The 12,282-nt window shown below is 41.1% G+C and overlaps 1 protein-coding gene across 1 annotated transcript in view; it reads left to right on the forward strand.

Annotated features, from left to right (window-relative positions):
* The window catches only part of HAO1 (hydroxyacid oxidase 1), a 62,399-nt gene that overhangs the window by 24,212 nt on the left and 25,905 nt on the right, over positions 1-12,282 (forward strand). Inside the window, exon 3 of the mRNA XM_040247892.1 lies at positions 5,593-5,848. Coding sequence (XP_040103826.1) covers positions 5,593-5,848 — 256 coding nt within the window. The remainder of the gene's footprint in view (positions 1-5,592; positions 5,849-12,282) is intronic.

Consider the following 12,282-nt stretch of genomic DNA (forward strand, 5'->3'; position numbering starts at 1 on the left):
TGGGCAAGAGACAGGTCTTGCCTTTTAGTAACATCACCATTTTTCCAGGAATTGGGAAAAGGCAATATGCTTTGGAGTCTTCATTCTGCACTACATGTTAGGAATGGGAGCCCATGAAAGCTGACCCCTGCTCTGTGTAAAATGAAATCTGACACTTGCTTTGTGAGAGCAGGTGAGAGTTTCATTGTGGAAAATAAATAGGGAGGGAAAATGGACTTCAAAACCTTTTGAGTTCTTGGCGCTAGACTAGGATAACTTAAATTAGAATTTTTCAACAAAATCTATGTTCAGTCATTTATAAAATTAAAAACCTTCTACTTTTTGTTCCCCTCAGAACAATGTAAGCTGGAAGGGTGCATCTTTACTCTCAGACTAAGGTGATATTTGAAATAGTTAGCAACCAATAGAACAAAGATTGTGACCAGTTACAAGAGGTGCACATGCAGTAAATGGCAGGCATTAACCTCTGGTTTCCAAATTTCCAAACCTTCCCAAGTATATAGAAAACCTGTTCACTTGGTTGTCATGGCCCTAAGGATTGGGAGAGTACATTTGTTCATACTGATAACAAGGGAGTCTTCTGGGCATCTGGGAATTCTAGAAAAATCATTGCCTTGGGGGAGTGGTCAGACATGCTGGGTTCTCTGTGTGACCTTACTTAGGCCACATCCTCTTCAGAACATATTTCTTTATGGGAAATTGATGGTTAGGGGATTCTGATCCGAGCAATCGTTGTCCTCTGGTGTTTGTTCCAAACAATAGTGGATGACCTGGATCTATTTTCCATATTTACAACTCTTAATGAAAATAAGATATTTATACATATCATTACTTATAATTGCTTACTTAAAATGTGGTTTGTTGGACAATATTTTTCTAATTATGAGTCCTTAAGAGAGAAATTCTCAAAGGAACACTTGGAGGAAACAGATTAATTATCCATAGATAATATAACCTTCAGTTTAAGTCTTCTTTATCTGACCTATGTCCTGAAGAACAGCGATGAAAAACACCTTTGAAGGCATTGGAAAGGTAACAATTATCAAAAACAAAATCCGCTTTACCACCAGGTTACCTTAGAGTAAAGAGGATGTGGCCTAAGTAAGGTCACACAGAGAACCCAGCATGTCTCACTCCCCCAAGGCAATGATTTTTCTAGAATTCCCAGATGCCCAGAAGATTCCCTTGTTATAAGTATGAACAAATGTACTCCCCCAATCCTTAGGCCATGACAACCAAGTGAACAGGTTTTCTATATACTTGGGAAGGTTTGGAAATTTGGAAATCACTGGTTAATGCCTGCCATTTACTGCATGTGCACCTCTTGTAATTGGTAAAAATCTTCATTCTACTGGTTGCTAACTATTTCAAATATCACCTTAGTCTGAGAGTAAAGATGCACCCTTCCAGCTTACATGATGATGCTGTTTGAATGTCAAAAAGTGGTCTAGGGACTGGCAGCATTGGCACCACCTGAGAGCTGGTTAGAAAGGCAAGTTCTTGGGCACCGTCTCTGCCCTACTGAATCAGAAACTCTGGAGTGTTTTTCACAATTTGTGTTTTCACAAACACTCCAGGGGATTTATCTGCCTGCTAAAGTTTGAAAAGCATGAGGCATTTTAACCTCTCAGAGCAGCTTTGTAAACAGCATATCACTTGATTCTTATCTCCCTGTGTCACTTGGATGACTTTCACTCACATTTGATGGATGGCAGCTCGAAGGTAAGTCAAATGAACCAGGGTCAAGTAGTCAATTTTATATATTTATTATGTATCTCTTGGCATTTGGCATACAGACATTGTATCAGTTTGTCCTCCACTAAAGCTGACCCCTATTTACTACCTATTTTTGGAAAAAAGCCTGTCACTCATGTTTTTTCAAGTTCTCTAAGACAATAGGTTCAGTTCAGTTCATTCAGTTCAGTCACTCAGTCATGTCGGACTCTTTGCGACCCCATGAACCACAGCACGCCAGGCATCCCTGTCCATCATCAACTCCCAGAGTTTACTCAAACTCATGTGCATTGAGTCAGTAATGCCATCCAGCCATCTCATCTTCTGTTGTTCCCTTCTCCTCCTGCTCCCAATCCCTCCCAGCATCAGAGTTTTTTCCAATGAGTCAACTCTTCGCATGAGGTGGCCAAAGTACTGGAGTTTCAGCTTCAACATCAGTCCTTCCAAAGAACACCCAGGACTGATCTCCTTTAAGATGGACTGGATGTATCTCCTTGCAGTCCAAGGGACTCTCAAGAGTCTTCTCTAAGCATCAATTCTTTGGCACTCAGCTTTCTTCACAGTCCAACTCTCACATCCATACATTACTACAGGAAAAACCATAGCCTTGACTAGACGGACCTTTGTTGGCAAAGTAATGTCTCTGCTTCTCAATATGCTATCTAGGTTGGTCATAACTTTCCTTCCAAGGAGTAAGTGTCTTTTAATTTCATGGTTGCAATCACCACCTGCAGTGATTTTGGAGCCCCCCCAAATAAACTCTGACACTGTTTCCATTGTTTCCCCATCTACTTCCCATGAAGTGATGGGACTAGAAGCCGTGATCTTCGTTTTCTGAATGTTGAGCTTTAAAACAAATTTTTCACTCTCACTTTCATCAAGAGGCTTTTTAGTTCTCTTCACTTTCTGCCATAAGGGTGGTGTCATCTGCGTATCTGAGGTGATTGATATTTATCCCAGCATTCTTAATTCCTGCTTGTGCTTCTTGTAGCCCAGCATTTTTCATGATGTACTCTGCATATAAATTAAATAAGCAGGGTGACAATATACAGCCTTGACGTACTCCTTTTCCTATTTGGAACCAGTCTGTTGTTCCACATCCAGTTCTAACTGTTGCTTCCTGACCTGCATACAGATTTCTCAAGAGGCAGGTCAGGTGGTCTGGTATTCCCATCTCTTTCAGAATTTTCCACAGTTTATTGTGATCCACACAGTCAAAGGCTTTGGCATAGTCAATAAAGCAGAAATAGATGTTTTTCTGGAACTCTCTTGCTTTTTCCATGATCCAGCGGATGGTCTCTGGTTCCTCTGCCTTTTCTAAAACCAGCTTGAACATCTGGAAGTTCACGGTTCATGTATTGCTGAAGCCTGGCTTGGAGAATTTTGAGCATTACTTTACTAGTGTGTGAGATGAGTGCAATTGTGTGTTAGTTTGAGCATTCTTTGGCATTGCCTTTCTTTGGGATTGGAATGAAAACTGACCTTTTCCAGTTCTGTGGCCACTGCTGAGCTTTCCAAATTTGCTGGCATATTGAGTGCAGCACTTTCACAGCATCATCTTTCAGGATTTGAAATAACTCTACTGGAATTCCATCACCTCCATTAGCTTTGTTCATAGTGATGCTTTCTAAGTCCCACTTGACTTCACATTCCAGGATGTGTCTGGCTCTAAGTGAGTGATCACACCATCATGATTATCTGGGTCTGTGTATTCTTGGCACCACTTCTTAATATATTCTGCTTCTGTTAGGTCCATATCATTTCTGTCCTTTATCGAGCACATCTTTGCATGAAATGTTCCCTTGGTATCTCTAATTTTCCTGAAGAGATCTCTAGTCTTTCCCATTCTGTTGTTTTCCTCTACTTCTTTGCACTGATTGCTGAGGAAGTCTTTCTTATCTCTCCTTGCTATTCTTTGGATCTCTGCAGTCAAATGGGTATATCTTTCCTTTTCTCCTTTGCTTTTTGCTTCTCTTCTTTTCATAGCTATTTGTAAGGTCTCCTCAGACAGCCATTTTGCTTTTTTGCATTTCTTTTTTTGGGGGATGGTCTTGATTCCTGTCTCCTGTACAATGGAGACAGCAACCTCCGTCCATAGTTCATCAGGCACTCTGTCTATCAGATCTAGTCCCTTAAATCTATTTCTCACTTCCACTGTATAATCATAAGGGGTTTGATTTAGGTCATACCTGGATGGTCTAGTTGTTTTCTCCACTTTCTTCAATTTCAGTCTGAATTTGGCAATAAGGAGCTCATGATCAGAGCCACAGTCAGCTACCAGTCTTATTTTTGCTGACTGTATAGAGCTTCTCCATTTTTGGCTGCAAAGAATATAATCAATCTGATTTTGGTGTTGACCATCTGGTGATGTCCATGTGTAGAGTCTTCTCTTGTGTTGTTGGAAGAGGGTGTTTGCTATGATCAGTGCATTCTCTTGGCAGAACTCTATTAGCCTTTGCCCTGCTTTATTCTGTACTCCAAGGCCAAATTTGCCTGTTACTCTAGGTGTTTCTTGACTTCCTACGTTTGCATTGCAGTCCCCTAAAATGAAAAGGACATCTTTTGGGGGTGTTAGTTCTAAAAGGTCTTGTAGGTCTTCATAGTACTATTCAACTTCAGCTTCTTCAGTGTTACTGGTCAGGGCATTATTTGATATCTAGTTTAAAAGGTTGGGAGGTGACTGATGTCTGTTTGAGGTGTTTAACATATGAATTGTATAAAAATTTAAGTGACAGTGTAAATGGAAAATGCATTTTTAACAGATTTTAAAAGATAAAATTTAAAAAGTTATAAAGGAAGAGAAAATAAACTCTCCCACCCTCACCTATCATTAACAATTAGTTTGTTTAGGTTCATACACTAGTAATCACATTCGTACAAATCATGGTATACATGTTATTTTGGAGACTTTTTTCTTCCTTCTCCTATTTTTTTGGGGTGGGAAGGAGGTGGATGGGGAGTCATGCTGCCTGGAACTTAATCCCTGATCAGGAACTGAAACCAGGCTTCTGCAGTGAGAGGGTAGAGTCCTGAACCACCAGGGAGGGAATTCTCTGCTTTCTTAATATACCTTGATAAACTTTCTGAGTCTGCAAATGTCATTCCTTGTAACCGAAAGAGAAGGAAGTAGGAGCAAGAGAGGGACTGTGAGAGAGAGACAAGGGAGAAACAGAGAAATAGAGAAATGGAGAGAGAGAGAGATTCAAGGAATCGGCTCATACAAATGTATAAATTGCTAAGTCCAAAATCCAGAGCTGGCACACTGGAGACCCCAGAAAAGCTGAGTTGGTATTTGAATGTGAAGGCAATCTGCTGACAGAATTCCCTCTTTCTCCAGAAAGGTCAGTCTTTTTCTCAAGGCCTTCAACTGAATGGATGAGGCCCATTCACATTATGGAGGGTAATCTGCTTTATGTAAAGTCTACTGATTTAAATGCTAATCTCTTAACAAAAAAAAATCTTCACAGCAACATCTGGACACATTTGAGCCAATATCTGGGAACCATTGCCTAGCCAAGCTGACACATAAAATTAACTATTACAAAAATTACTTTTCATGGGTGTGTATATTTCATTTTATTTATGAACTATCATTTATCTATTTCCTTAAGGTTGGAGATTCAAGTTGCTTCTAATTTTTTCATCCTTACATATAGCACATCTTTGGCCATTTGGGTCAATTTTGTCTTAATATCTGTTCACAGAGTCTGGAAAGGAAAGCATGTTTCTAACTTTTTAAAGATGCAACTTTTTGTTTCTAAATTGCCATTGTAGCTGTCTTTATCCCATGAACCACAACTTGGAGACTGGGGTAGGGAGAATGCCAAGCTGGTCTTGATCTTCTCTTTCCTTCCTCAGCCTGCAGGTCACTGGGAACTGGCATGATGCTGAGTTCCTGGGCCACCTCCTCAATTGAAGAAGTGGCAGAAGCTGGTCCCGAGGCGATTCGCTGGCTGCAGCTGTATATCTACAAGGACCGTGAGGTCACCAAGCAGCTTGTGCAGAGGGCTGAGCGAATGGGCTACAAGGCCATATTTGTGACGGTGGACACCCCTTACCTGGGCAACCGCTTTGATGATGTGCGTAACAGGTTCAAGATGCCACCCCAACTCAGGTAACCATGGCTCTTTGATCACTGGGTCCCTTATTCTCTATTTCTGTTTGCTCGTGTCTTGATCCAGTTCCAAAGACTTTCTCCAGTTTCTACTTGGGTGCTCCGGGGAATTAGATCTTCACAAAATGTTGGCCCTAAAGTATGGCTGTATGAGATTGTGTCTAGGAATGATAAGGTCTGGGTTCTAGAGATGTGTCATTATCAAATATCCATATAATCCTCAGCAAATCACATACCTTACGTGAATGTCGCATATTTGAGCTATAACAACAGAGACAGGATTTGCCATATACTTGTCAAAGTAAAAAAATCTATGTCTTAGAGTGTATTAAGGGCTTGGAGTAGGATGAATTGCCAAATAGATAGAAGATACTTAATTTAGCTTAAGCAACAGCTTGCTATTGTGACCCTAATACTGTATTTCTTTGCCTGTTGAAATAAAAATCACCTTTAAAATTTTATTTTTAAGTGTATTTGGAACAACTCTGGCAGGGAAGATTGAAGAAAGCTAAAAGAATGGGCACAAAAGAAGTCACATATTTGCTGCCTCATCTCTTACTTCTTTCAGTAATAGATCTCTTTTGTTGTGGTTCACCCATGGTTCAAGATTCACTAGTTTATTTATTGGTTCACTCATTCTTTCATGCATTCACTCACTCATTCATCTCAGCAAAAACAATGTACATATCTAGGAATCTGAGACTGAACTGTGATGGTTTTATCAGGCCATTCAGCTGATCCATCAACAGGGAATTATAGTCCTTTTCCCTATAAAAGATTAGAATCATGTTGAGTCAAAACTAGAAACTCAGTGGAGTTTACTGAAAAAGGCAGAGCTACAAATCTCTCCTCCCCTTTGTTTTTACCTTCCCTTAGTTCTTATCAAAATCTGCCCTTATGTTTTTCATACCAGTGTTTGACTGATAAACTTTAGGGCTAAAACTATTTTGACCAGAACCAAAATCTTAGTTTTAATGGAGGACATTTTGATGATGGGATTAAAAAGCATCCACCAGAGAGTACAAGAAATGAGGGATGACTTCTTTGGAATCCTAGACCTCACTTTGCTGGACTATTGCTTACTCTGTCTATGTATAAAGTTAATCCTTCTAAAAGATCCAAAATCTAAAAGATTCAAAATCAAATCAGCATTCCACATAAGGACAAGAAGACTGCTGAGAGCCAGGATTCCAAGTATGTTAGAGAATGGAATGTCTTCCAACCATCATGTAAGTTCATAGTGTTGAGTGTCAGGTAACTGTCATATAGCTCTTCTGTGTGTATACCTACTTAAGTATAAGCTACTGTGCATAAAATCTTGCTGTTAAACCATATATAAATGAGCTGCGTGATGTTATCTCTGTGATAATTCCAGGTAGGTTTAGAATTTATTTCTGTATATAATATCCTCAATGGCCCAATGGCAGAATGAGGAAGTGTTCCCCCGACAGCCATCAGTCACCCTGCTCCACACATCCCAGACATGGAGTTACCCAAACACCCTGTCTTTCTAAGAGAACAAAAACAAAAATCCTTGACATATTTCTACTTTTTGCCAAATTCATCAGAAAGTAGATGGTTTCAAATGTCCTAAATATGAAATCTTACTAATCTATATTAATTCTTGATATTAATTCACATTATTTCTCTCTTTTGATTACCTTAGTTTTTAAGACTTTCTAAAATGTTGTTTCCCAGTATTTAAGCTTCTGACAGGAAATGTTCCTCATTGTTTCCCTTTGACCATTTGAATAAGAATTTGCTATTTCTTTTCCCTCTTCTGTTCTATTACTACTTCTACTGCTAGCCACAATAACAATAAATAATACAGTGGGTTTGTTCCTTAAGTTTAGGAAGCAGTTTCTGGCTCTGGATAACAAAACAGGTTTCACGTGGTATCTACTTAGATGGGGGATGACACCCGTGTTAATTCTGGCCCATATCTCTTATTCCTTGGGTGCCAGGGCCACTCAGCCAGGAGCGGGAAGGCTGCTGTTCTTTCCCCCTCCTCTTTCCTCCCGGGCTCCTGCCCAGATGACGTGAGGGACCAGGAGACAAAGGCCCTTTTCAGCTGTCAATGTGCAGAGGAGTGGCCACGGCTCCCCAGCTTGTCACATCTTCCTTCTGAAGATGATCAAATAATGAGCCACACATCTAGGCTACGGGGAACACAGGAAACACCCTTTGCCGGTGCGCTGGCCGTCAGAGCGCACACTGACGCTGTTTGTCCCTGTGGGCTTCGGGGGAGGGGGTGGTGGCGTGCAGCGCCCTGGGGCCCACATTGCGGCAGTGAAGGCAGAACCCACGACGGGAGGCCCTGGCTTCCGCTGGAGGGCACGTGCTGCCCAAAAGCTCATCTGTTACAGCCTGATATGAAATCAGGTTTCTTTCCGCAATTGACCTGACTCATAGAAGGTGAAGCCGGGCTGTTCAGAATGAGGTTTGGCAGGCGAGAGAGGCAGGAAATCCAGAGGAGAATGAGTCTGTAAAGCAGCGGCTCCTTCCAGCCCTCGTGGCTTCCTCTGCCTGGAGAGAAGGGGGCGGGTCCTGACTCTTGGCTTCTGGGACCAGCCAGAGTTCAGGAGTTTGGTAATCTCTGCCTGGTCCATATGCAAAATACACGGATGTGCGCATGATGAGCAGCGCGGAGGTCCCCGAGACTGAGGGGGAGTAAGGCGAATTCTCATCTGCTTCCCGAAGAGGCGAGGATTGAAGCCAGTTCACCAGATTGGCTCCTGAGGCCCTGAGGCAGGGACCCGAGTCCGTCTCCACACCACACGCGGGTGGCTTGTTTACCCTGGGTTAAAATTTGGCTCTTTGGGGCAGCACTAAGGCAGTTAAAAGAAATTTCCAATCATTGACTAAGGTCAAGGTAAATCATGACACCTACCCTTTTGATGATGTGCCTTGGGACGTGCTTCCTTAGGCCCTGAAATAAAGTATTCACCACAACAGCCAGAGAACAGCACACAAAAGAGATGAGACCGCGCTGTCTTCCCAGGTTTCTGGAGGTAAAAGTGGCGGGTGAGGCACCCCCTTCTCTGATCTCATTGCCAGCATTCTCATCTTCATTCATTCTTCCCAGAATCTCCTGCTTCCTCCTCTTTTTTCAGAGAGCCAGCCACACCTGCGCTTTAGAGCCTCAGAACTGACTCTTCCCTCTGCCTGTAACATTCTTTCCCCAAATCAATGCAAACTAACTTCACTTCCTTTACATTTGACATCAGGGATGAAGCTACTTGTCTTTATGTTGGGAAACCAAAATAAAGATGAACGGTAGAGAACAGAACAGAGATACAAATAAGTGTGGGGATCTTGGGTTGGGGGTCTAGAGTAGAGAAAACGATTTGTGAAGGAGGACTTTGTACATGGCAGATAGCCTCTAAATTATTTGGTTAGGCAAACAGTTACAATGTTAAGTCATATAATATTAAGCAGGATAATAACCTTTCAAAGATGCCTATGTTCTGAACCTTGGAACCTGTGACTATGTTACATTTTACATGGCAAAATGAACTTGGCAGGTGTGATTAAGTTAAGGACCTTGAGATGAGATGATTATCCTGGATTATCACAGGAGGCTTAATGTAATGAAAAGGCTCCTCATAAGAGGCATGCAGGACAGTCAGAGAAAGAGATGCGATGAGAGAAGCAGAAGTTGGAGTGATAGCATCTGGAAATAGGGAAATATAGATGGTTTCTAGAAGCTGGAAAAATCAAGGAAAGAGATTCTCCCCTAGAGCCTCTGGAAGGGAAATAGCCCTATTGACCCCTTGAGTTTAGTCCAATGAGACAGTTTGAACTTCTGACCTCTAGACTATAATAAATTTGTGTCACTTTGAGAGTTGGACTGTGAAGAAAGCTGAACACCGAAGAATTGATGCTTTTGAACTGGTGTTGGAGAAGACTCTTGAGAGTCCTTTGGACTGCAAGGAGATCCAACCAGTCCATCCTAAAGGAGATCAGTCCTGGGTGTTTATTGGAAGGACTGACGCTGAAGCTGAAACTCCAGTACTTTGGCCACCTCATGTGAAGAGTTGACTCATTGGAAAAGACCCTGATGCTGGGAGGGATTGGGGGCAGGAGGAGAAGGGGAAGACAGAGGATGAGATGGCTGGATGGCATCACCTACTCGATGGACATGAGTTTGGGTAAACTCCAGGAATTGGTGATGGACAGAGAGGCCTGGTGTGCTGCGATTCATGGGGTCACAAAGAGTCGGACACAACTGAGCGACTGAATTGAACTGAAAGCCTCTAGGGTTGTGCTTGTTATAGCAGCAACAGGAAACAGGTAAAATGACACAGCTGTACCAATTTCCTCTACAAGATAGCTTCTCATTGGGGCCACATCCAATCATCATATTTAAACTTTCAAGTAAAGCCTCTACCAGCTCACATCCCTCTTATTCTGCTCTTCTTTTTTCTTTATTTTGTATAGTACTTATGTTCTAACAGGCTCCATAAATTACCTGTTGATTATGTTTCTTGTTTATTTTCTGACTCCCCTAGCTAGAATGTCAACCTAGGTAGCCAGTATTTTTGATCGTTTTACTAAAACACTGGCACATAGTAGGTGCTCAGTAAGTAATGTTGAAGAAAAATGTACTAGATCATAACAGATTTACCCAATAAAACAATACTAATAAGAATTTGAATAAGGGTTTGAGCTCATACTTAAAATCCTTGCCCTGAACCTTTCTTCCAAATATCCAGCCACATGGAAGAAAAAGTTAGCAGGGCTATGCAATAAATAGCAATGTTTTCCTAATCACAGTATTAAAGGTTGCTGTTCCATGTACAAATATCTATTACGTATTTTGAATGTCTCTCATGTTATACTGATATTATGTGTTCTGCTGCTGCTGCTGCTGCTAAGTTGCTTCAGTCGTGTCTGACTCTGTGCGACCCCATAGACAGCAGCCCACCAGGCTCCCCCATCCCTGGGATTCTCCAGGCAAGAACACTGGAGTGGGTTGCCATTTCCCTCTCCAATGCATGAAAGTGAAAACTGAAAGTAAAGTCGCTCAGTTGTGTCTGACTCTTAGCAACCCCATGGACTGCAGCCCAACAGGCTCCTCCGCCCATGGGCTTTTCCAAGCAAGACTACTGGAGTGGGGTGCCATTGCCTTCTCCGATTATGTGTTCTACTGGTTGTTATTTTGCAGTGTGTTTCCCACAGTGGAGACATACAACATTATTCTTTAATGTCGTATGATATCTCAATAATAGCCATCATTACTGACATTACTATTGGTTATTTAATAATGTTAACTTTCCTTAGTAGTTGTTACATTTTTATGATGCTAACTTACTAAAAAATAAAATCATTTTTATATTAGATTAAAAAGTATATTTAGGGGCCTTTCAAGGCACAATGAATCCTTTACAAAAAAGAAATCTTATCCCTTGCCTGTGGGTCATTAAACAGATTGGGATTCAAAGAATTAAGTCCCAAGTAATCTTGTTATTATTTTGATGTTGCTCTTTTCCTTCCTTGTGAAATGAAATACTTTGGTTATCAGAAGCTGTGTTAAGTGTTTTTTGTGTATATGTCATAATTCTAATAAAAATAGCATTCATGGAGGTTTCCTTTGGAGCCATGGTTAAAACACTCCATCGTGGGTCTCTGTCAAGATATCTGAAAACTTTTTCTTGGCTTCTGGCTTTGAACAACGTTTAAGAGTAACAACAAGGCTTCATTGTACCCTGAAATTTCTGTAAGGCAACATTCATTCAAGTGTTGATCTGCATTTAGCCATCCAAGAATAACAACAGTTATTTATATAATTTTATCCATGTTTCTGTTTTTTCCTATCCCTTTCACCCTTTCACCCCACCCCTGCTGAAACACTGTAGCTTGTTTGGGATGGGGGTAGGGTGCTATGCAGAGAATATACTCATACAGATATTATTCTTTTTTCCCCTCTGGTTTTGCTATGGCATGGACAGACAGGACCTTTTTCTTATTAACAATATTATTTAAAGGTTTGAAATTTAATATCACTTAGTATCATTTCTAAGTAATGGAATAGGCCTCCAATAATGTTTATTGACTAGGTTAGCTTAATTCAAATTAGGATGACCACAGAAGGCCAAAATCTGTGATAAAATGTACAGCCTTAAGTGGTTTGATTACAAAAAGAAGCTCAGAGTATTTCAGCTATAATTTAAACCAAACCTCAGCAAATAATGGATACAAATATGATTTTCATGGATTTGTGATTTTCTGTGGCCTTTAGTGGCCACTTTAGTCATAGTCAATCCTTACTGAGAAAACTTAGCCAGTGGTTGAAGACAGTTACATGGGATGTGAATGTTCATGGCCTTAGGATAATAGATGCTGCCTAAGCTACACAACCAGCTATTTATAAGCACGTTAAAGGCATTAAACCTCAGCACTCAGTTGCTCAGTCATGTCTGACTCTTTGCGAC

Source organism: Oryx dammah, unplaced genomic scaffold, assembly GCF_014754425.2.
Source record: "Oryx dammah isolate SB20612 unplaced genomic scaffold, SCBI_Odam_1.1 HiC_scaffold_10, whole genome shotgun sequence".
Taxonomy (NCBI): Eukaryota; Metazoa; Chordata; class Mammalia; order Artiodactyla; family Bovidae; genus Oryx; species Oryx dammah.